General features: G+C 42.3%; 1 protein-coding gene across 1 annotated transcript in view; it reads left to right on the top strand.

Annotated features, from left to right (window-relative positions):
• MTHFD1L (methylenetetrahydrofolate dehydrogenase (NADP+ dependent) 1 like) overlaps window positions 1-25,033 on the top strand; it is a 455,506-nt gene that overhangs the window by 118,376 nt on the left and 312,097 nt on the right. Inside the window, exon 16 of the mRNA XM_073627780.1 lies at window positions 11,467-11,569. Coding sequence (XP_073483881.1) covers window positions 11,467-11,569 — 103 coding nt within the window. The remainder of the gene's footprint in view (window positions 1-11,466; window positions 11,570-25,033) is intronic.

Here is a 25,033-nt window from a genome sequence, read left to right as displayed (position 1 = left end):
GGTCTGACTCCATTTGTCTGGATTGAGTTCCTTGACTTTCAACCCTGCTTTCTCGTTAATCAAATGCTGAATATTTAGTCATGTACAACATAGTTTACATATAACAAAGGACCTAGTTGGCTCATTACTGACACATTTCAGGATAATTAGCAACCACTAGGTGGCAGTAGATCCATTACCAACACATTATCATTGACTAAACCATGTGATTGGACCTTGCCCTTTAAAACAGGACATGGGTGTGTTGCATGCTGCCTGGCAGTTCATTTTAACAGGGGACATTGAAAGCAAAATATTTTTGTGGAATGGTTTCAATTATCCCAGCATCCTGACCTCACTGACAAGCTTTTGTCAAATGTTACATGCTTCAGAAATGTAACATTCACTGTAACAACTGCATGTGCAGGCTTCTGCTAGTTTTGCTAGTCATGTTAGTCTTTTATAACTGCTGGTGAAGATACTAGAAGACATTATCGATCAGTAATTCTTTTTTTTAGGACAATAAAGACAGTTTAAGGTTTTTCCTCTTTAATGTTCTATGTTTGAGGCTGTCAAAGACTTTTACAGAAGTCATAGCCCCATAATATTAGCCTGATAGTTTTGTCTAGCTCTTTTAAAAATATAGAAGCCTCACCCTATTATGAACACACATAGCTAATGTACAGCTTGGATAAGGTCTCACTTCCACTATTTTAATGCTTCTGCATCAAAACAGTCTCTTCTTGCCACATTGGATTGGTTGAGAGGCAGATGAAGGTCCAATAAAGTGGAATAAAACCCTATTTATTTTTCTATTTGATTTTTTTTTTTTTTTTTTTTTTTTTTTTTTTTGGGCCCCCGGGAAATTTTTGGCATAATGTGCTAATATGCACCACATATTGGCACACTATGGCAGAATTGCCTGTTGAACAAATCCCTGCATCTGGTCCACTGGCACTGCCATCTTTGGCACTGCCAATCGGTCTAACTTTGGGCTTGCTCTGTTTTGGCTGCTTGAATGGCTGGGCCTGTAATGACCCCCACCCCCCCTTTGCATATGCACAGGAGTTGCATCATCAAGGCACGTGGTGCCATAAATCTACTGAGTTGCATATGTGTGGCTCAGCGTATGTTCCGACCAACAGACAGGGTGAAGCGTTTATGACAGAAGAGACCACTGGGGTCTTTTCCGTTATAAAAAAAAAACTTGGCTGTCAGCAGTTTTTCAAAATTGAGAGTTTAATTTGGCTTTAACAGATGCAGAATGGTCAGGAATACCTGTAGTGTCTATCTTCCACTCAAAAATGTATCCAACTTTTTGTTCTACTTACTATACTCCACAAAAATTGCTTCAATAGGGACCTTGGGATACTTCACAGTTTGGTGTGAGGCTGATACTGACACCCTAATACATATGCTATGGAAGTCTCCCAAACTGAGGTATTGGAGGGATTTTACTTATGCTATAAATACTCTTTCAAGTGAACTTTGAAATTTGGGTCCACGTCATTCTTGTCTAGGAGAGAAAGCAGGAAACTGCACTAAAAAGGTTAGAAACCTTTCTAAAGGTTAGAGTATCAAAATGCGGATGAGGAGACAGGAGCAATAAAGCCATTCCAATGGGTAAAGGTCTGCTTTAATTTGTATATTTAAAATCTGTATTAAAAAGATAAACGGACAAGATGGTGCAGGCACCTAGTGCATTACCGATAGATATTTATTAAATTAAAATGGATACTCACAAAATAGCAACTAAAAAATTAGCTATTGGACACACACATGCCTTGAACATCAAGGGGTGTGTAGTTGACGCGTTTCAGGGGCACCCCCTTCCTCAGAGCTAGAGCTTGAAATCTGTATAGTGCAGAGGTTCAATATTGATTTTAGTATCCTTTACATACAAATTAGTATAACCGGAATAGGTTTGTATGACTTCCCCAGTCAGTCCTAGACAACATTGTGTTAGTTTTCACACGGTATGAAAGTGCACGTGTATGGAGCTGTGCATTTATTTGAAGGGACTGTTCTAGGGGAGGTTGGGTTGCCTTGGCTACTGCTATTTTTATACCTTTTGTAAAACCTTCTATAAATACAGTGCCTTGAAAAAGTATTCAAACCTGTTGAAATGTTCCACATTTTGTCATGTTACAACCAAAAACGTAAATGTATTTTAATGGGATTTTATGTGTTAGACCAGTGGCACATAATTGTGAAGTTGGAGGAAAATGATAAATGGTTCTTCAAATTTTTTACAAACGTGTGAAAAGTTTGGCGTGCATTTGTATTCAGCCCCCTTTTACTCTGATACCCCTAACTAAAATCTACTGGAACCAATTACCTTCAGAAGTATCCTAATTTAGTTAATAGTCCACCTGTGTGTAATTTAATCTCAGTATAAATACAGCTGTTCTGTGAAGCCCTCAGATGTTTGTTAGAGAACCTTGGTGAACAAACAGCATCATGAAGGCCAAGGAACACACCAGACATGTTGGGAATTAAGTTGTGGAGAAGTTTAAAGCATGGTTAGATTATAAAAAAAAATCCCAAGCTTTGAACATCTTACGGAGCGCTGTTCAGGCCATCATCTGAAAATGGAAAGAGTATGGCACAACGGCAAACCTATCAATACATGGCCGTCCACCTAAACTGACAGGCTGGGTAAGGAGAGCATTATTCTGAGAAGCAGCCAAGAGGCCCATGGTAACTCTGGAGGAGCTGCAGAGATCCACAGCTCAGGTGGGAGAATCTGTCCACAGGACAACTATTAGTCGTGCACTCCACAAATCTGGCCTTTGTGGATGAGTGGCAAGAAGAAAGCCTTTGTTGAAAGCAAGCCATAAGTCCCATTTGCAGTTTGCGAGAAGCCATGTGGGGGACACAGCAAACATGTGGAAGAAGGTGCTCTGGTCAGATGAGACCAAAATTCAACTTTTTTGGCCTAAAAGCAAAACGCTATGTGTGGTGAAAAACTAACACTGCACATCACCCTGAACACACCATCCCCACTGTGAAACATGGCGGTGGCAGCATCATGTTGTGGGGATGTTTTCTTCAGCACGGACAGGGAAGCTGGTCAGAGTTGATGGGAAGATGGATGGAGCCAAATATAGGGCAATCTTAGAAGAAAAGCTGTTACGATCTGCAAAAAGACTTGAGACTGGGGCGGAGGTTCACCTTCCAGCAGGACAACGACCCTAAACATACAGCCAGGGCTACAATGGAATGATTTAGATCAAAGCATATTCATGTGTTAGAATGGCCCAGTCAAAGTTCAGACCTAAATCCAAATGAGAATCTGTGGCAAGACCTAAAAAATGCTGTTCACAGATGCCCTCCATCCAATCTGACAGAGCTTGAGCTATTTTGCAAAGAAGAATGGGCAAAATTGTCACTCTCCTAGATGTGCAAAGCTGGCAGAGACATCCCCAAAAAGACTTGCAGCTGTAATTATAGCAAAAGGTGGTTCTACAAAGTATTGGCTTGGGGGGGCTGAATACAAATGCATGCCACGCTTTTCAGATATTTATTTGTAAAAAAATGTTGAAAGCCATTTATCATTTTTCCTCCACTTCACAATTTATGTGCCACTTTGTGTTGGTCTGTCACAAAAAAATCCCAAAAAAATACATTCCCGTTTTTGGTTGAAACATGACCAAATGGGGAAAATTTCAAGGTGTATGAATACTCTTTCAAGGCACTGTATATAAAAGCATTGAGCTGAATGAACGACTATACTTAAAAGGTGTCTAGTTACAATATAAAAAAATAAACGTTCTTTCACTCGAATTCTTCAGAACATTTTCATAGTATTAGCCTTCCATATAAGCTGATTATTTTTTTTTTTTTTTTTTTTTTGTATTTCGGCCCCTCAGGCATTGGGCACAAGCCTTTCATTTGTAGAGACTATTAATCTGTCAATGCTTATTGAAAACCTCAAGGTTTTCCTAGACATACTAAAAGCTGCACCTCCGCTTCCCTTCTGCAGATTTCGATTTACCCATCACGGTTCTAAAATTCCCGATTTCCTTATTGGAAAGTGCAGGAGGGGGCAGGTCAAAGCTTTACACTTTGATATGTACGCATTTAAGTGCACTGTATTTTAGGGCTAACGGAGCACTTGTGAACACATTAAATATACGCTCACCAGCCACTTTATTGGATACACCTTGCTAATGGGTTGGACCCCTATTGCATTCAGAACTGCCTTTAATTCTTTGTGGCATAGATTCAACAAGGTGTTGGAAATATTCCTCAGATTTTGGTCCATATAGACATGATGGCATCACGCAGTTGCTGCAGATTTTTCGGCTGCGCATCCATGATGCGAAACTCTCGTTCCACTTCTCAAATGTACTCTATTGGATTGAGTTCTGGTGACTGTGGAGGCCATTTGAGTACAGTGAACTCATTGTCATGTTCCAAAAAAGTTTAAAGATGATTTGAGCTTTGTGACATGGTGCATTATCTTGCTGGAAGTAGCCATCAGAAGATGGGTACACTGTAGTCATAAAGGGATGGACCTGGTCAACAACAATACTCAGGTAAGCCGTGACGTTGAGACGATCCTCAATTAGTACTAAAGGGCCCAAAGTGTGCAAAGAAAATATCCCCCACACCATTACAACACCATCCTGAACCGTTGATACAAGGCAGGATGGATCCATGCTTTCATGTTTACACCAAATTCTGACCCTACCGTCTGAATGTCGCAGCTGAACTCGAGACTCGGGTAACATTTTTCTAATATTCTGTTGTCCAATTTTGGTGAGCCTGTGCGAATTTTAACCTCAGTTTCCTGTTCTCAGCTGACAGTAGTGGCAGCTGAGAACACTACTGATGAGAACACTACTACTAAAGCCGAGAACACTACAAATGAGCTAGTATGCACTGCATACTAGCTCATTATGAAATGCCTTAGAACAAGGTGTCAGCAGCTGATCCCGGTCACCGCAGAGGGAGCTGGCATTTCCCCTCGGCGCGTTTTCCATGTTCGCAGCTCCAGATCTGAGTGGCCAGAGCCGCGATGTCACTTCCACGCATGCGCGCGTGAGACCTCTTTCCGGCAGCGTCTGCCAGACCTTCACAGCGCATGGGCCGTTGACGTCAGGGGCTGCATGCAAAGTGAATATCTCCTAAACTGTATAGGTTTAGGAGATATTCATTTTATTACAGTTAAGCCTTATTGTAGGCTTACCTATAGGTAAAAAAAACAAAAAAAGGTATACAACCACTTTAAGACTAACTTATTTTTCTTTCATTCTTATATTCGCTCAAAACTTCACTTAATCTCTTCCAAGCAGCTTTCTGGCACTGTCATCCTTAACCTGGCTTTTGGAGTACCGTGTTGGGACCCCCGTGGACTGGACATGTGAGAATAAACTGGAAGTGAACCTTTGGCCACTGGGCTCTTCATAGAGTGCTTTTCAGCTTACATTCTGAGAAAATTTAGCTGCAGAGCACTTTCCATGTCAGAGCTGTTGGTGTTACCACAAGGCTTGCCCTGTCTTTAAAAACACACTTAGTAGGTCGAACACTGGGCTGTTGGGTACCTTTTTAATCCCTGTTTCCATTGGTTTTGCTGTGAAAGGGGTTAATGCTATGGCGCTGACATCTACTGGGTGGAGTGCCACATGCTTCTTCCCACCATACAGCATTGAGGAAACCTCTTCCCACTGCTCCTCCTGCTGAAAAAGGGCCACATGGAACTTTATTCTTTTGATTTGTTCCTGCAGCCCACTTGTAGTTCTACAACCCTTGCCTGCTATCGGCTTGTTTGGGTTGTCTGAGTACAGGAAGCCTTGGCTCCTGCCATGTGCCTTACCACCACATGTCCAGTACTAAGAAAGGGGGTTGGAAACAGCCCTGCTGTCTGGGTCCCCACAGTTCACATTCTACTAATTGGTTCTGGGGATGCTTTCAGCATGCCCACTGTCAATTCCAAGGTCTGCAGTTTGCAATCATGTTATCTTCGAGTCTGGTTCATCCTCAGAATCCTCTTTGGCTCTGTGCAATATGACTGGGTCCTCTGCTCTTTCTGATGAGGTTCTGCAAGATTTTATGACCCAAACTATCCAGGTACACAAGTATTTACCAAGTCCACAAGCTTGCTTCTGTGTCTTCTGCTAAAGATTCTATATCAGATTTGGGATTCTGATTCTCTGTCACTCCACTCCTTGATGGATGAGCTTTCCCCTGAGTCACACTCTGCTGCTATCGCTCCCAAATAAAGACTGTTTTGGGTCTTATTGCTGCAGTATACACCAGTGAGAAACTACAGGATCAGTCAGTTACCTCTACTAATGCCGTTTCCAGTCTTGGGTCTTTTAGATTTTTTTTGCATGCATTTTACTAACTTTCTCTATGGCGATTGGAAACCTCCTGAGAAGTGTTTTGCTTCCTTCAAATGTTTACCAGCTGGTGTTTTATTTAGTGCTGGTTTTGGGTAGAAGTGGTCTATTCCCTCTGTGGATCTGGCAGTGTCCTGCCTGAAGAGGGCGTTTGCCATGCTGGTAGAGGATGCCCCTTCACGCCAACCGTATGCAAATAAGCGGCCCCACTGGACTGGACTTTTTTTTTCGTGGGGCCGCATATTTGCCCGTCTCCCTTTTGTGTTGGGAGCACGCCGCACGCCACAAGCTGATTCCGTGTTACCTGATCGTTGTGATATCCAATCAGATGCTATCACAGTGATCAGTCACTGTGAAGCCGGCCCATGTGTTTTTGGTCTCTGTGAATGGACGAGAGAGATGCATTGTATTATCCTCTGCCCTTGCTGAGATAGGAAAAAAAATCCATCCAAAAAGATATCCATTACCATTTACCATCAAATGAAAGCCCCACTTGTCCTGGATATATATACCGTATATTAATATATTTTCTTGTAAAAGTTTGTCGCTGTTCCACGAGCGGATGCATTTTTGAAGCGTGACATGTTTGGTATCAATTTACTCAGCATAACATTATCTTTCACATTATAAAAAAAAATTGGCCTAACTTTACTGTTGTCTTAATAAATAAATATATATATATATATATATATATATATATATATATATATATATATATATATATATATATATATATATATAATTTTTATTTATTTTTTTTCAAAAGTGTATTTTTCCAAAAAAAGTGTCCTTGTAAAACTGCTGCGCAAATACGGTGTGACAAAGTATTGCAACGACCGCCTTTTGTTCTCTAGAGTGTTAGAACCCTCAAACATTATTTTTTTTTTTTTTTTTTGCAAAAAAAAAAAAAAAATGATTTTAACTTGTAAACCAGTGTCAGAGGCTCTGTCCTTAAGTGGTTTAGGAACAGACTTCAGTCCTTTTTTTTTTTTTTTTTCCCCCCTTAACTGTTGTGAAATGTTGACCCCTTTTTCGACCCACTTGCAGCTTGGTTCCCTGTCCAGACTGCAGGGTCCTTTGGCAAAAACCTTCCTATGCATGATGGATGGATGTTTATTAACCACTTCAGGCCCCAGTGCCATATTTGGTGCCAAAATTGGGACTGGGAATGACTATTTTTTTTTTTTTTTTTTTCCAGCGCTGTTTTAGAATGACAGTGGGGATCAGCAGCTCCCTTGGGACTTTGTTTCAGCTCCTGGGCTTAGCGCTGGATGTCAGCTGTCACAAGAAACCATCAGCTCTTGGGCTTCTGATGCTTTCACAGAGTGTTCCATAGGGTTGGGAAGTGCCCTTCTCTATCTTCATTGTACAGACAGGACATGGGACTTGATCCTTAGGCCATGGATTTTATAGTATATGCTGCTACCCTCAGGTGATTGGACACTGGTAAAAGCTTTGCTCGGATGCCCCCCCCCCCTTAATCTTTAATATAGCATTCACCAATTTAAATTTGGTGGCCCCTTCACCTCACTAATAAAAGTTCCTCTAGCTAGTGACACAGTGCTTATTAGACTCCTAACTGTGGACTTCAGGCTACATTCTTTGCTGCCAAAGCAAGCAGATCTTTTGCTGTCTCATCTATTGTCTAATGGTCCACAGACGCAGTCACAGGAACTTGGTTAGCTACTGGGTTATTACAATTCTTTCATACCAGACAAGCTGAACCCCACCCCTTCACCCCACATGTGGCAAACCAGAAATTCAACTGTGTGGGCCCTGATAAAATTCAAACCTGAGTGTCCTCATCCTGCAACTTTAAAATCCACAACACCTAGCCCTTGGTACCCTGCAGGTCTTGGATCGCCTATATGTCCTCTTCCTAACACTTTGGCTTCCCAGGTACTTTATCCCATAAAGCAATCTTTCTTGCTTCCCTGGGACTCTTCTTATTACCTTCTATGGGAATGTCATTCTCCTTCCCCATGCTCTTTATTGAAGACATGTTGAACAATTTTTACAATTCACCTTATGGGTGGGGACAGGGACTTCTGCCCTCCAGGGATTGGGTCCCTCCTTCCCTACCTAACCCATTCTTCCAAATATATCGGGTTCTTTTATAGCATCTGTGTGTTGTAAAAAAAAAAAAAAAGTTGCAGGGCCACCCATCCCCCTCTTTTGACAGGTGGTTGAGCCTCTGATGCATGCTTCAACTATAAAGTTCTTCTGCTGTCAACTGTTTGTTCAGGGCCATTTACCCTCGTTTTTTCCTGTGGACCTGTTGCTACTGTTTTGTGAACAACCCCTCAAATTATTGCTTGGGAACATCCAATGGTCTAAGAATCAATTCCTGTGTCCTGTGCTATATGAATATGATGACCGGAATTTTAAAGTACCTGTAAATTCCATTTCTTGAAGTATGGTACACAACACGGGTTTCTCCCCTCATTTCTCTGTGATCTCCTTACTGCTTCCTGGGGGGAAAAAAAATCCCAAGCCTTATGTACAGGGTTATATGGGTACACTGGGGAGTGGTCCTAGCAAAGCTTTTGCTAATGGCCAGACACCTGAAGCTAGAGGATTTCCATGATCTAAGAATCAATTCCCAAAATCCCATTTTTTTTTTTTTTTTTTTTTTATATTCTTCCCTTTTTTAAAGTGATATTAATATCTTCCTTTTTAAAAACAAAAAAAAAAAAAACAAATGTTTTATGCTTACCTGCTCTGTGCAGTGGTTTTGCACAGAGAAGACCAGCTCCTCCTCTTCTCTGGTATCTCGCTGGCGCTCCTGGCCCCTCCCTCCTGCCAGGTGCCACCACTGCTTGCTAAGGGGGCACCTGAGCCACTGCTGTGTCCATTCAGACATGGCTCGGCCCTGTCCCCTTTCTCTCCTCATTGGCTTACTGCCTTTCACAGCAGCAGGAGCCAATGGCGCCCACTGCTGTCTCAGCCAATGAGGGGAAAGAGTCCAGGACAGCTGAGGCTCTTGTGCAACATTCCTGGATTTAGATGAGGCTCAGGTAAGTATTAGGTGGCTGAGGGGGGGCTGCTGCACACAGGTTTTTTATCTTGATGCATAGAATACATTAAGGTTAAAAAAAAAAACTTATGTCTTTTTAGAACCACTTTAAGCTGAGATGCAACTTGAATAAAAGTTTGAAATTGACCTGTAATTGGCTAATATTTTGAGTGGCTTTGTTTTGACATCTGGGATTCGTTAAATAGGGAGGGTTACAATACACATTATTATTATTTTTTTTTTCTTCTTGTGAGAGGAATATTAATCACTGGCAGGCTGGAAGCTGAAGTTTTCCCTGTGAAGTGCCACTCTGTAATCCTAGAAAAATACCTTTTGGCACAGGATCCAACTGACTCCATGTGTGAGGTGCACTCTCAAATCCTTCTATGTTTTTCTGTGAACCACATATTGCTAGGAATTTGTTGATTTTACCTAGTGAACTCTGCTGCAAAGGGAATACTAAAAATTCACAAGAGCTTTCATTTCACCAGGCTTATTGTTGAATACTAGAAGATTCTAGAATAATGTGTTAACCTTTGGCTCCACACCCATCTGATTGTCAATGGTGCGAGAAAACTTAAGCTGCGTAAAAAGATTTTGATTAGATGCTTCCTGTTCTTAGAAACAAAGGGTTAGCCTTTTTTAGTGGCATTTGGGAGTCTTGGGGGGAGAAACTTATGTTGTGTTTTAAGTTGGGTGAGTTTTGAATGATTTTTTTTTTTGGTCATGTCATAAACCTTAACCACTTTAAGACTGGGCCTCTTTTTCAGACTCAGTGTTTACAAGTTAAAAACACTTTTTTTTTTTTTTTGCTAGAAAATCACTTAGAACCCCCAAACATTATACATTTTTTTTCTAACACCCTAGAGAATAAAATGGCGGTCATTGCAATACTTTTTGTCACACTGTATTTGCGCAGCGGTCTTACAAGCGTACTTTTTTTTTTTTTTTTGGCAAAAAAAACACTTTTTTGAATAAAAAAATAAGACAACAGTAAAGTTAGCCCAATTTTTTTTTTTCTATATTGTAAAAGATAATATTACACTGAGTAAATTGTTCCCCAACATGTCACGCTTCAAAATTGCGCCCGCTCATGGAATGGCGTCAAACTTTTACCCTTAAAAATCTCCATAGGCAACGTTTAAAAAATTCTACAGATTGCAAGTTTTGAGTTACAGAGGAGGTCTAGGGCTAGAATTATTGCTCTCGCTCTAACGATCGCGGCGATACCTCACGTGTGGTTTGACCACCGTTTTCATATGCGGGAGCTAGTGACGTATGCGTTCGCTTCTGCGCGCAAGCTCGTCGGGATGCTTTAAAGGAACAGAATCTGTTTGTTTTTTTTTTTTTTTTTGAGTTCTCCAGAACTGGACATTGTATTCTAAATGAGGTCTAACTAAACTTCTATATAGAGGAATTGGGTCCTCCTTTCTCATGCTGGTGACCTCTTTAGTGAAGCATACTAGAATTTTGTTCTTTTCCCACTGCCTGGCTACACTGTTTGCTCATCTGAAATAAGTACTTCCAGTAGCAGTCTCAAGGCTTTGGGCTTCTACACAAGTGATGTATTTACAGGTAAATGACATGCACGTATAACATTTTGGGAAGATTATTTTGAAATGAATGGTCTTGTAATAGTAACCATCTTTCCATTGTTCATTTTACATTTTCTTGGTCATAATTTCTGCTTTTGCTTTATCATAAAAGATTACCTTACACTTAATATGTGACTGGAAATATAATACCAGAGAACCCACCTGGTTGTTGATACTATTGCTTTTGTGACTTGATTACAACAGAATGTATTCACCAGTACTGACCATTTTTGAATTGGTAACCTAAGGGTTTACAGCTACTGTTTGTATGAGCAGTGATAGAAAAGGGCAGTAGGCATCCTTTTACATACAGCAGATCCGCAAGGTAGAATAAAGGGAAATCAAAGTTTTTTTTTTTTTTTTTTTTTTTTTTTTTTTTGTCTAATTTTTAATCTGTTTTAAAAAAACAAAACAAACCTAAAGCAATTTGTATTGGTGGGCATAGATGTGAGAACTGACCAGGGTAGGAGAGGCACCTGTAAGTTGCAGTTGGTGTAACTGAACATTTTTGAATACTCTGTTTTGCTAGAGAATAGGTATTGACAAGACGGACCCTGGATCACTGACTGCAGAAGAGATCAGCCGATTCGTCCGCTTGGATATTGACCCTTCTACGATAACATGGCAGAGAGGTAAGGGAGTGAAACTATGGTGTATGTGATTAAAAATATCATTCTATATAAATCTCTCAGTAGTCTAATAAAATATTGTGTGAGGTAACTCGCAACCATGTCCTGGAGGACTGTAGTTAATCTACAGTGGTGTGGACCATCTCTTGCTGTTTTTTAGGTTTTAGCCAACACTTCAAGTAAAATCATTCACCTTGATATTTCTTTAATTTTCCATGCATATATTTTTTCTGTTTTAATGTTTTTATTAAGGATTTAAACAGTAAAAGACAGCACAACCGTCTTTGAGAGCTAGTTGAGGTGAAATCCCGCTATATACACTATATTGTCAAAAGTATTGGGACATCTGCCTTTACACGCACATTAACTTTAATGGCGTCTTAGTCCGTAAGATTCAGTGTTGAGTTGGCCCACCCTTACGGTTATAATCGCTTCAACTCTTCTAGGAAGGCTGTCCACAAGGGTTAGGAGTATGTCTATGGGAATGTTTGACCATTCTTACAGAAGCACGTTTGTAAGATCAGGCACTGATGTTGGGCAAGAAGACCTGGCTCAGTCTCTGCTCTAATTCATCCCAAAGGTGTTCAATGTTGTTGAGTTCAGGACTCCGTGCAGGCCAGTCAAGTTTTTCTACCCCAAACTTTGTGCACTGGTGCACAGTCATGTTGGGACAGGATGGGGCCATCCCCAAACTGTTCCAACAAAGTTGGGAGCATAAAATTGTCCAAAATATCTTGGTAGGCTGATGCCTTAAGAGTTCCTTTCACTGAAACTAAGGGGCCAGGCCCAACCCCTGAAAAACAACCCCACACCATATTCCCCCTCCAAATGATTTGGACCCGACAGAACACCTTTTTGGATGAATTAGAGCGGAGACTGCGAGCCAGGCCTCCTCGTCCAACATCAGTGCCTGACCTCACAAATGTGCTTCTGGAAGAATGGTTAAACATTTCCGTGGACAGCTTTCCCATAATTGTTGAGTTGAAGCTGTTATAGCTGAAAATGGTGGGCCAACTCAATTTTGAACCCTAAGGACTAAGACTAGGATGACATTAAAGTTCATGTGCATGTAAAGACAGGCGTCCCAATGCCTTTGGTAAGTGTGTGTGTGTAATAAAAATAAATATATATATTATATACAATCCCCCTACTCACTAATTTTCGCTATGGCAGTTGGGTTTGGCAGTCGCACAGACTGTAGCTTATTCCTTTCTTCCTTCTTATATATTTTTTTTTTTTAACAACATTTCTATAAGCACTACACACCAAAATTACTATTTTGAGACTGTTGGGATTAAGTACAGCAATATTTCAGAAGACTACTAGGTTTATATGCTAGATATCTGAATGAATCTGCTTTGTATTTAACTTAAAGAATTAAGATTTTGTGAAATGGCTCACAGTTCCTACATCACAATGTATTTAAGGCATAGAGTCTAAAGGTTTGTTTTCACATCCAATATGGATACCGTTCTATCTCTGCCAAAATGTACAGGAAGAGTATTTTAGAAAGGGTGAAGGATATATCCTTTCCTTTTTTCTACTTGATAATTTTTCTGTCTGTTAGTAAAGTATTCTTGCTGACAAGATGGATGTTGTGATGGGACAGGCTCATGAGGGGACCCTGAGCTGTTTTTGCAGAGAATAAAGCACTAAATGATATTCTTCTACAAACTCCATGGGGTCATTGCCCCTGTCTATTCCCCTCTCCCCCCCAAGCACTGACTGTTGTGACAGCATTATGTCAGAGAACAGTTCTGTCCTCCCTAAGTAGGGAACTTTTTTTTTTTTGCTGGTTTCTTTCAGGTGACCTAATTTCTTGATCTTGTCTAAAAAGTTGGATGCCTTTTTAAAGTCCCCTGCTCTAAAAATTGTGAATCGGTGTTCTTCAAAGTGAATGGGTTGCTTTTATTGCACAAAGAGAAATGTTCATTAGCTTTCATAGGTGTGAATGGAGTCTTTGGTTAGCAAGCTCTTGTTCAAAGTCTTCTTTCTGAGGGAAGTTGCAACTTGCTCAGGAACTAGTTGGAATTCTATTAAAAAGAGAACTGGATGACTTTTGTAATGCAAACATGAAAAGGTATACGTTAGCTACATACATTTTATCATGTGATGCTTTTTATCATCACACATGATTGAGGTTGTCCCCATTTGAAGATTTTGGTTCACCACCTGTTCCTTTGCTGTAAAGTTTTATATTTCTCTACTTTTTGTCGCAGTGACAGTGATCAGCAGGACAAAAAATGTATGTCTCCTTAAACGGAACACATACAGTAATAAAACACTTTTATAGTTACTTAGACTTTCAAATTCTATTCCAAACTAGTAATTTATTGTGGCTAAATTTTCATTGGGGTGTATTAGACCCTTACAATGAACTTCCTTATATATCTATCCATCTGAAAGTTTTATTATATAATTTCAATAAGTGCAAAAAAACCTGTTTCCTCATAGCTGGACTAAAGCTGGCCAAAAAACTGACCAAATTTCTTGCTAGACTCCCCTGCTCAACAGAACTCGATTATTTAATTGATTTCCATCAAAGAGACATGTCAATAGTCTGGCAGTCTGATCTGCTGATCAGTATATTCTGTTGGTGGAGAATCTGCCCCCCCCCCCCCTTTTTTTTTTTTTTTTTTTTTTTTTTTTTTTTTTTTAATTACGCTGCTGGCAGAATGAAAAAAAAAAAAAACTAACCATGTAACAAAGCTTTTTTTTGGCATACTTCTCTTGTGGGTCATAGGAGTGCACTTTCTATTGCTTTCCTGTGACCCAGTGCCAGCTAATAGTGGGCTAAAGTCCGTTGTCAGCTGACGTCACAGAGCTGCTCCAGGCCCTGGAAGGAAACCACCATATTGTTGGGATCCACCCAGCTCGCTGGATTGACAGCTGGCTCCGAAGCCAGCTGCGCCTGCCCCCTCACCAGCCCAGGAATCTAGTGCTGGAGGGGCAGAACTGAGAGCTGTGACTGACAGTCAACGCTGTTTGCTCAGAGCTGACTGAGAACCCGAGTGATCAGCAGTTGTTTAGTTACTCAATTCTTGGGCTTAGAGCTGGCTGACAGACCGCTGTTGCAACATAGATATGAGTATGTATGTTTTATAATCCCACACTTCCCCTTTAATGTGCTCTCTGCCTCTGTTGTAGACCTTGTTCATGGATAACTTCAAAACATCAATTTGAGGAAAGTATTTTATTTTTCTTTCTATGGGTTTTACTTTTTTTTTTTTTTTTTTTTTTTTTTTTTTTTAACAAGGATGGCCATAGGTACGTAAATAACCATGTTTGTATGGATTATGCAGTCATTGTAACTATTAATCTTTTGACTGGTCATTGTACGCATGGTGTAATGGAAATCAGCTACAGGATATAAATGGGTTCCATAAAATCTTTGTATAACAATTGTTTAACATAAACATTTGTTCTACAAGGTCATACTGTTGAAAATGATGATGCAATCTCTTGTATTGCCCGCTTTTAAGTCTCTGTGACAAACCTTAGGTTAAAATGAAAACTATAGTATGTTTTCAGAGAACAGGGAGTCATTATCGGAAGGTCTACCCCAGTTTGTTTTGGTATTTTTACATTCTTGCTTTGCTGTTTCTTAAAGGATAAAGATTTGTTAATTTACCTCTAATTGGCCCATTTTATTAGCAGCTGCTGAAAAAAGATAACCGCCACATAAGTGGGTTGTAATCATCAGCACAATCTCATTTTAAGAGGTCTTTGGCCCAGCTATGGCCCTGAACGGGTTGTTCCCCCAGTGATGAATAAGGGATGGAGCTTTAAGCCTTGTACACACGGTACGATTGTTGGCAGGAGATTGTCTGTTGACAGACTGTCCTGAAATCTTACCATTTGTACGCTACTTTTGACAATTGTCCAATTTTCTGCCAACAAATGTTGGATGACAGGCTAGTAAATTTTCGGCGGACAGCGGTTTGACGTCAGATTTTCCCTATTCTTTCAGGACAGCACCATAGAGAGACACTGGCTCCTCCCCTCTTGGGAAACACCGCCTTTCAATTCAATATTTAAATCTCACCGTTCCACCAGCCCCTCAGTTCAGGTGTTTCCTCCAGTGGGGAGACACTGCTTGGGAGCCGTGGCAGAACAGTCAGGGAGACTGAAGCCAAAAATCTGTCTGAGGAGGAGGGGTAGTCGGGTCTCTCTATTTCTCACTCTTGTATTTATGTCCAGTCAAGTAAAGGCTGGGTAACCTTAATTACCTGTTTAAAACTGTTTGGCGCGCCTCAGCTTCTCTTGGGGAAGGAGGACAGCTGAGGAGTTCTGCGTTCTTTCGCCCAGGGGGGGCGCTGTGGGAAGTGTATGATTCTCTCCTGCTTGTTCAGGCAGCCAGCATGTGAAGCTCTATGGCCGGGTCGGATGACGGGCGATGTCCGTTCCAGCGAGGGCGGACACTTCCGATGATCCTGTGCCTTCCGGTTCCGGACACGGGGAAAGAATACGGACCGAGCGTTCGGCTGGTGCGACCCTTTTGCTTTGCTGTAGAGCCAGCTGTCGGGGGAACGATCGGTCACCATCCTCAGTGGACATGTCTGAGACAGAGGTCTCTCGAACTGCTCCAGGAGATAACAGCACCAGCCATGCTAAGGTAAGTGGAACCCTGGGGTGGCTTCATGGGTGTTCTCCCCTCATGGTGATCGAGGGGGAAGGGGAGTGTGTCTGGGACCCTGGTGGTGGTTGGTCCTGGGGGGGAGCACTCCTGGTGGTCCTCTGTAAAGCACTGGTGGGATTGTGCATTTATGGTCTCTCTCTTTCTCTTTTTCAGAAAGCCACAGAGAAAAGCAAATCGCCTCATGGTTCCAAGAAAAAAATTTCCCTCCTGTAGAGTCAGCATGGGGGAATCCTGGACCAAGGCACTCTGCAAGGACTGCATTGAGGGAATAGTCAGGGAACAGGCAGCAGAACAGGGTACAGATCCCTCAAGGAGCTTTTTAGCACCTTTCATTCCTTTAAGGCACTCTTTTCTAGCTTCCAGTTGCCGCTAGCCCAGAGCAATCCTTCACCAGTGCAGCAGAGTGTGACACCTAGCCCAGTGGATACTCCCTCTGGTAGTGGAGAGAGACCAGGGGGCTCCAGAGAGGAAATTGAGGAGGAGCCAGACAGTGCCGCTTCAGATTCCCAGGGGGAATCGGATGTGGTTGGGGAATCCACAAAAACCTCTCGCTATAAACTTTCGATTGACGAAGTGGAGGATCTCTTGGGAGCTATCCACACCACTTTGGGGATACAGGAGGAAAAGAAGGCGTTATTGCTCCATGACCAGATGTACAAAGGTCTAGGGGAACAAAAAAGGAGGGATTTCCCAGTCCATGATGTCTTGGTCGAAGCCATAAAGAAAGAATGGAAAGATCCGGAGAGGAAACCTTTCTTTTCAAGGGCTTTGAAGCGAAGGTTTCCCTTTGCAGAGGAGGAGACTCTAGACTAGATGCGGCCTTTTCTCAGGTTTCCAGGCACACGGATCTAGCTTTCGAGAATATGGGGGTTCTTTCAGGCCCCATGGACAGAAGGATGGACTCTCTTTTGAAGAAGTCCTCGGATTCATCGCAGGGAAACCTTAAGCGTGCCATGGTGGTACAGTAGTGGCCCGCAACATGGAATATTGGCTTACTCAAATTAAAGCGCATATTGAGGCAGGGACGCCAGAAGATACTATTTTGTCTTCCTTCCCAATGCTACTTAAGGGGGTAGCATATATTGCTGACGCATCTGTAGAATCAGTGCGCATGTCCGCAAGGTCTTCTGCCGTCACTAATTCAGCCCGTAGGGCCTTATGGCTTAAGACGTGGCAAGGAGACAGCGCGTCTAAAGTTAAACTCTGTGGAATTCCACTCACAGGGGATCTTTTGTTTGGACCAGGGTTAGAGGCTGTTTTGAATCGGAAGGCCGATAAGAAAAAGGCCTTTCCCGTTAAAAAGAAATTTGGGGAGCAGACTAAAAAAGTCTTGCCCTCAGAGAAAGTTTGAAGCCCCAAAAGCAGAACGGCAAAAAAAGGCTTGGGGGCAGAAGGGCAAAGGGCGTGGAGGGGCGATTTTTCGCCCTCCTGAACAGCCCAAGAAAACCCAATGACGGGGTAACCAAAGTGGGAGGAAGATTGGGGGGGCCTTCCTTCCACAATGGGAGATGATCACCTCCAACCAGTTTGTGTTAGGGATCATAAGACGTTATCAGCTGGAGTTCTCAGAACCTCCTCAGACTCCTGATCACCAAGCTGCCAAATTGTGCAGAAAAATCATCAGCTCTTCTATCCTCCCTACAGGAGATATGCCCCGTATACACGGTCGGACTTTGTTCGGACATTCCGACAACAAAATCCTAGGATTTTTTCCGACGGATGTTGGCTCAAACTTGTCTTGCATACACACAGTCACACAAAGTTGTCGGAAAATCCGATCGTTCTAAACACGGTGACGTAAAACACGTACATCGGGACTATAAACAGGGCAGTGGCCAATAGCTTTCATCTGGCACTTTGTCCGTCAGATTTGTGTACACACGATCGGAATTTCTGACAACGGATTTTGTTGTCGGTAAATTTTATATCCTGCTCTCAAACTTTGTGTGTCGGAAAATCCGATGGAAAATGTGTGATGGAGCCTACACACGGTCTGAATTTCTGACAACAAGGTCCTATCACACATTTTCCGTCGGAAAATCCGACCGTGTGTACGGGGCATTAGAGGAACAAGAGGTGGTGGTAAGTGTTCCTGTAAAGGAGACAGGCAGAGGCTTTTATTCCCACATCTTTGTGGCCCTGCAAGCCTTCGGGAAAGTTCAGGCTTATCATGAACCTGAAGCCTCTGGATGTCCCAATTACCTACAGGAAATTTCGGATGGATTCTATCTATTCGGTGAAGGCGTTTCTACCTCCGAATTGCTTCATGGTGTCGATAGACTTTAAAGACGCTTATCTGCCCATCCAATCACAGAAAGTTATCAGAGGTTTCTCAGACTAGCGGTAAAAACCAGGGAAGGAATGTTTCATTCCCCTTTGGACTATTCCCCCCCCCCCGCATCTTCACCAAAGTGATGGCGGAGGTCCTGGCTTTCTTGTGGCTCAGAGGCACCTCTGTAGTCGCATACCTAGACGATCTACTTCTGTTTGCCCCTTCCCCGGAGCAATTGGCCCAGGATCTTCTAGACAGCCTAGAAAATTTGGGGTGGCTCTTGAACCTGGAAAAATCAAAATCCAGTTTGGTTCTGTCCCAAAAGGTCACCTTCCTGGGCTATGTATTGGATTCTAAAGGAAGACGACAGATTTGTTGAAACGGTGTAGGGAGGAGCGGCGTGCTGACGTCACCACCATACAACGCTGATCCCGGAAGCTACGGGCAGCAACTGCTAGCCGGCCGGCACATATTGGTTTACATGCGATTTGAACTTCACATATTGTAAGTGCATTTCCTATTCTCCTTTTTAATAAAAGTTACTGTGTTACGCTATGGAGTTTTCTCTTTTTATCTTTGGGATCTGAGCAGTTATGCATCATTCTGTGGAACCTCTGAGCGGTGACCTGTGAAATACTCCCAAAAGAGACCCAGTGGCTGGGGGACACAGCCACTTGCCCGCATGATCTCTGTGACAGGAGATCTAGAGATCTGGTAAGGGGCAGATGTGTTTGTGGTGGAGGACTTTTCTTTTTATCATCACGCTCCCCAGGATGACAATTTTGCATGCTTCACACCTTTAGAAGACTGGTGGTGTTTTTTCTCTATTGCAAAAGATTTTTTCAACAAGGAATTCTTTTTTTTTTTTTTTTTTTTTTTTCTCATTGTATGGACTTTATTTACTTCATGGCTTTTGTATTCCTTTATCCTAAGAATGGACTGCATTAATTGAATTCTATGAGATCCCAGTTTTCTTTGTCAGTATCACAAAATAACTAATAATTTTTCTTTTTTTCCATTGTTCACCACACAAGGGTGTCATAGTTGTGGTCATATTAATTAATCACAATCGCTCTCACTCAAAATTAGCAGCGCAGCCTTTCCACATACATACACATATGTATTGGATTCAACAAAGCAAAAAGTGTTCCTTCCAGTAGAAAAGATCCAGAAGGTGGACAGAGCAATGTTATTGCTCCAGGGCAGTCGTCAGATCTCAGTAAGAAAAGCGATGTCAGCATTGGGCTTACTGACCTCCACGCTCCTGGCAGTTCAGTGGGCAGGGCTGCATTTTCGCCCTGTACAACTGTTTATCCTGAGGGTCTGGGACCACAGTCTAGGGTCCCTGGACTCCTTAATATCCGTGCCGAGTCAGGTCAAGAGGTCCCTCTGGTGGTGGAGAAAAGGGTCCAATCTCTCACAGGGCCTGGAGTGGGTTCTTCCAGTCTCCAGGACGGTCACGACCGATGCAAGCGGCACAGGTTGGGGAGCACATCTAGATTCCAGGATGATGCAAGGTACTTGGAGGATAGAAGACTCAAAGAAATCCTCGAACTGGAGGGAACTGAGAGCAATAGAGTTGGTGCTCAGAGCTTTTCAGAGAGAACTCCTGGGACTGCATGTGAGGGTCCGTTCGGACAACTCATCAGCAGTGGCCTACATCAACAGGCAAGGGGGTACCAGGAGCAGATCCTTGTGGGTTCTGGCAGAGTCCATCCTCAGGTGTCCGAAGCGAGCATTTTCTCTCTTTCGGCAGTATATTTGAAGGGGGAACAAAACCAAGTAGCAGATTTTCTCAGCAGAAAGATGCTAAGGGAAGGCAACTGGGTCTTGAACCAGGACATCTTTGAGATGATCACTCAGAAGTGGGGGGTTCCTTCTGTGGACTTTTTCACCTCGAAGGCGAACACAAAAGCTTGTCTGTTCTTTTCCTTAAACAGGTGGGATGGAGCAGCTGGGGTGGATGCACTAGCTCAGAGCTGGTGTTTTTCAAGGTGTTATGCCTTCCCCCTCCTGTATTGATTCCAGCAGTTCTGAGAAAATTTCAGTCGGAAGACACAACCCTTATTCTGATCGCACCACACTGGCCAAGGAGGCCGTGGTTCTCCAGCTTGATGGGTCTGGCGGTAAAACCTCCCTGGATTCTACCTATCCAGGAGGATCTTCTTTCTCAGGGTCCAATCTGTTGCCCTCAGGTGGAGCGATGGAATCTCGCAGCGTGGCTACTGAGGAGGAATTGCTAAAGGGCAAGGATTTCTCGGATCGACTAGTGACAACTCTCCTAAATTGCAGGAAAAGGGAGACGCAAGCTATCTACCTAAAGGTGTGGAAACGCTTCAATAGTTGGTGCACAGAAAGCTCCTTCAATGTACACAGTTCTGTAGCAGTATTGGAGTTTCTGCAGGCAGGAGCGGACAAAGGATTAGCCCATAGCACCTTGAAGGGACAGGTGTCGGCACTGAGCGTGTTCCTGGAAAAGCCGCTAGCTATAGATCCTTGGGTAGCTATGTTTATCGGAGCCTTAGGCAGACAGAGGCCAGTTAGAAATTCCCTCTTCCCAGTGTGGGATCTTTCTTTAGTTTTACAGACTCTTACAGGGGATCCTTTTGAGCCATTGGAGTCCTGTACTTTGAGGTTGATCACCCTCAAAACGGTGTTTTTGGTGGCGATCACCACAGCAAGGAGAGAGTGAACTCGAAGCCCTTTCTATTAGGGCGCCTTTTTTTCAGGTTTTCCCATACCGTTTGATTTTTAAAACGGATCCGGCCCTTTTGCCAAAAGTGGCCTCTAGTTTTCATAGAGGTCAAGAAATTATTTTACCTACCTTCTGTTTGAATCCTGTGAGGGAACAGGAGCATATTTTCCACAGATTGGACGTTAGAAGGTGCATCCTTCAGTACTTAGTACAAAACCGTTTAGAAAATCCAATTCTTTTTTTTGTGTTATTTTCAGGGGCTAGGAAAGGGTCCAGAGCCTCTAAACGTTCAATAGCCAGATGGTTAAGGTTGGCCATTAGTCAGGCTTATGTAAACGGGCGGGGTGGGGGGGGGCCTGGAGCCCCCCGACGGTATTAAGGCACATTCTACCAGGGCAGTGGCGACTTCTCAAGCAGAGTGGGCTGGTGCTTCTCCAGAGCAGATCTGTAGAGCTGTAACGTGGTCTAGTTTTTCCACGTTTGTGAAGCACTACAGATTGGACCTGCTGTCAGCCAAAGACCAAGCCTTTGGGCGTAAAGTGCTGCAGGCAGTAGTCCCTCTCTAAGGTAAGGTGCTCGCTTATCCCCTCTATGGTACTCTCCTGAAAGAAGAATGGGGAAAAACAGAGTTACTTACCGGTAACATCCTTTTCCAGGATCCTTTCAGGACAGCACTGGTACCCACCCAAATTGTTGGTTATCTATGAGAACTCATCGCATGAGAGTGTCAGGTAAGATAAAGTTTTGTATGACGTATTCTTGTGTCTCCCCAGCTTGCCGGAGGAACTCTTGAAGAACTGAGGGGACGGTGAGATTTAAATATTGAATTGAAAGGCGGTGTTTCCTGAAAGATTCCTGGAAAAGGATGTTACCGGTAAGTAACTCCGTTTTTTATATGGTAAGTACACAAGTCGAAAGCACAAACACGCATGCTCGGAATCAATGCTTGGCAATCACGAAATTAGCAGAAGGGGCCCAAAGGGCCAAAGGGTGGTGCTCAAGAGCTGAAATTCCTCGTAGTACGTCACTACGTTCGTGTTTGTGGTACAACAATTGTGTAACGTTAGTATGCAAGACAAGATCCTGGCACATGCCCTTTTGACAAAAATCAGATGCTCGGTTGGCCAACAATTGTACCATGTGTACGAGGCTTGAGGCTTGCCTTGGAATAAACTGTAACATAACAGCACTGTTATTTAGCCTGATTACGTTAACTTCTGGGTTTGGTCAGAGGGCTGCCAGGAGATGAACCATGAACAGTATTGGGTCCTCTCAGCAAAAACATTTTGTATTTAGGGAGTCAGAACTGACTAACATGATTTGTGAGAGATGAACATTTAACACCCAATTTCAAGGAGACGATACATACATACATACGTACATACATGTTACATAGTAGGTGAGGTTGAAAAAAAAGAAACAAGTCCATCATGTCCAACCTTCTTGCTTCCTGAGTTTTTGGTTTACCAAAGGTTGACGAAACTTTTTAATTTCCTCTGTTTTTCCAACTCCTTCTCTATGGTGATTGTAAACACCCTAACAAGCTTTTTTTTTTTTTTTTTTTTTTTTTTTTTTTTTTTTTTTTTTTTTTTTTCTTTTGCTCTTTTAACCACTTGCCCACTGAGCACTTAAACCCCCTTCCTGACAGACCAATTTTCAGCTTTCAGTGCTCACATTTTGAATGACAATTACTCATTCATGAAACACTGTATCCATATGATTGTTTTGCCCTTTTTTTTTTTCCCCACACAAATGAAGCTTTTATTATGGTATTTATTCACCACTGGGTTTTTTTATTTTTTGCGCTATAAATTAAGAAAAACTAATTTTTGTTAAAAAAAAAAAGCATTCATTTCTGTTCTAAAATTTTGCAAATGAGTAATTTTTGTTCATAAATTTGGCCAAAATTTATACTGCTACCTATCTTTGATAAAAAAAATAACCCAAATAAGTGTATATTTTGGTCTTTGTGAAAGTTAGTCTACAAGCTATGGTGCCAATCATTGAAAATTGATCACCCCTGATGTACTGATGGCCTACTAATGGTCTAATTTCTTGAGTCCCTAACAAGCAAGGACAGTACAAATACCCCCCCGCCCCCCCAAATGACCCCTTTTTAGAAAGTAGACATTCCAAAGTATTTAGTAAGAGGCATGGTGAGTTTTTGAAGTTGTCATTTTTTTTCCCACAATTCTTTGCAAAATGGAATTTTATTTTTCCACAAAATTGTCATTGTAATAGGTTATCTTTCACATGGTATGTGTATACTACAAATGACGCCCCAAAATACATTCTGCTACTCCTAAGTATGGCGATACCAAATGTCTGCAAAATGATTTTTTTTCCACAAAATTGTCATATTAACAGGATATTTCTCACATACAGCATATGCGTACTTGCAACTACACCCCAAAATACATTCTGCTACTCCTGAGTATGGCGATACCACGTGTGTGAAACATTTTTTTTACACAGCCTGGCCACAAACAGAGGCCCAACATGCAAAGAGCACCATCAGGCGTTTTTAGGACATAAATTACACATTTAATTTCTTGACTACCTCTCACACTTTTGGAGGTCCTGGAGCACCAGGACAATGGAAATGCCCAAAAAATGACCCCATTGTGGAAAGTAAACACCCCAACGTATATTCTATGAGTCATAGCGAGTCTATTGGACATATTGAACATGTCATTTTTTTTCCCACAAGTTTTTGGAAAAAAAGAAAATAAACTTTGTGTTTGTGTAAAGAAAATAAACTTTTTTTTTTTTTTTTTTAAATTTCCAAAAACAGACTCATCATGACTCATAGAATATAGGTTGGGGTGTTTACTTTCCACAATGGGGTCATTTTTTGGGCATTTCCATTGTCCTGGTGCTCCAGGACCTCCAAGTGTGAGAGGTAATCAAGAAATTAAATGTGCAATTTATGTCCTTAGAACACCTGATTGTGCTCTCTGCATGTTGGGCCTCTGTGGCCAGGCTGCGTAAAAAAAGTCTCACAAATGTGGTATCGCCATACTCGGGAGTAGCAGAATATATTTTGGGGCATAATTTTTGCATGTGTTAGAAATATCTTATAAATGGAAAACTTTGTGTTTAAAAAAAAAAAAAAAAAAGTTCTCCATTTATAAGATTTCTAACACATGCAAAAATTATGCCCCAAAATATATACTGCTACTCCTGAGTATGGCGATACCACATTTGTGAGACTTTTTTTTTTTTTTTTTTTTTTACGCAGCCTGGCCACAAACAGAGGCCCAACATGCAGAGAGCACAGGTGTTCTAGGGACATACATTTCAAATCTAATTTGACTACACTTTTACACTATTACACTTTTGTGAGGCACGGATGAGCACTGAAGTGGCATGAATATGGATGGATGAGCCAGGAATGGAGCATGAATGAGGATGGATGAGCTGGGGATGTAGCATGGATGACAATGGATGGATGAGCCGGGGATGGAGCATGAATGAGAATGGATGGATGAGCTGGGGATGGAGCAGGAATGAGAATGGATGGATGAGCCGGGGATGGAGCAGGAATGAGAATGGATGGATGAGCCGGGGATGGAGCAGGAATGAGAATGGATGGATGAGCCGGGGATGGAGCAGGAATGAGAATGGGTGGATGAGCCGGGGATGGAGCAGGAATGTGAATGGATGGATGAGCCAGGGATGGAGCACAGATCAGCATTGTGGGCACTTCAGATTCAGCCCACAGCGCTGTTGCATGGTTTCCCGATCGGCATGAGGAGCTGACCCGGACATGCTGCGGTTTGTTTACAAGTGATCACTCCATCATTGGGCCTTTACATCATAGTACGCCCTCCCAGAATTATCTGACTGCGTTGTAGCTGT

The sequence above is a fragment of the Aquarana catesbeiana genome, linkage group LG04 (genome assembly GCF_042186555.1).
Source record: "Aquarana catesbeiana isolate 2022-GZ linkage group LG04, ASM4218655v1, whole genome shotgun sequence".
NCBI lineage: Eukaryota > Metazoa > Chordata > Amphibia > Anura > Ranidae > Aquarana > Aquarana catesbeiana.
Note: the sequence above shows the minus strand (reverse complement) of the source record. Positions and strands in the feature narration are given on the sequence as shown.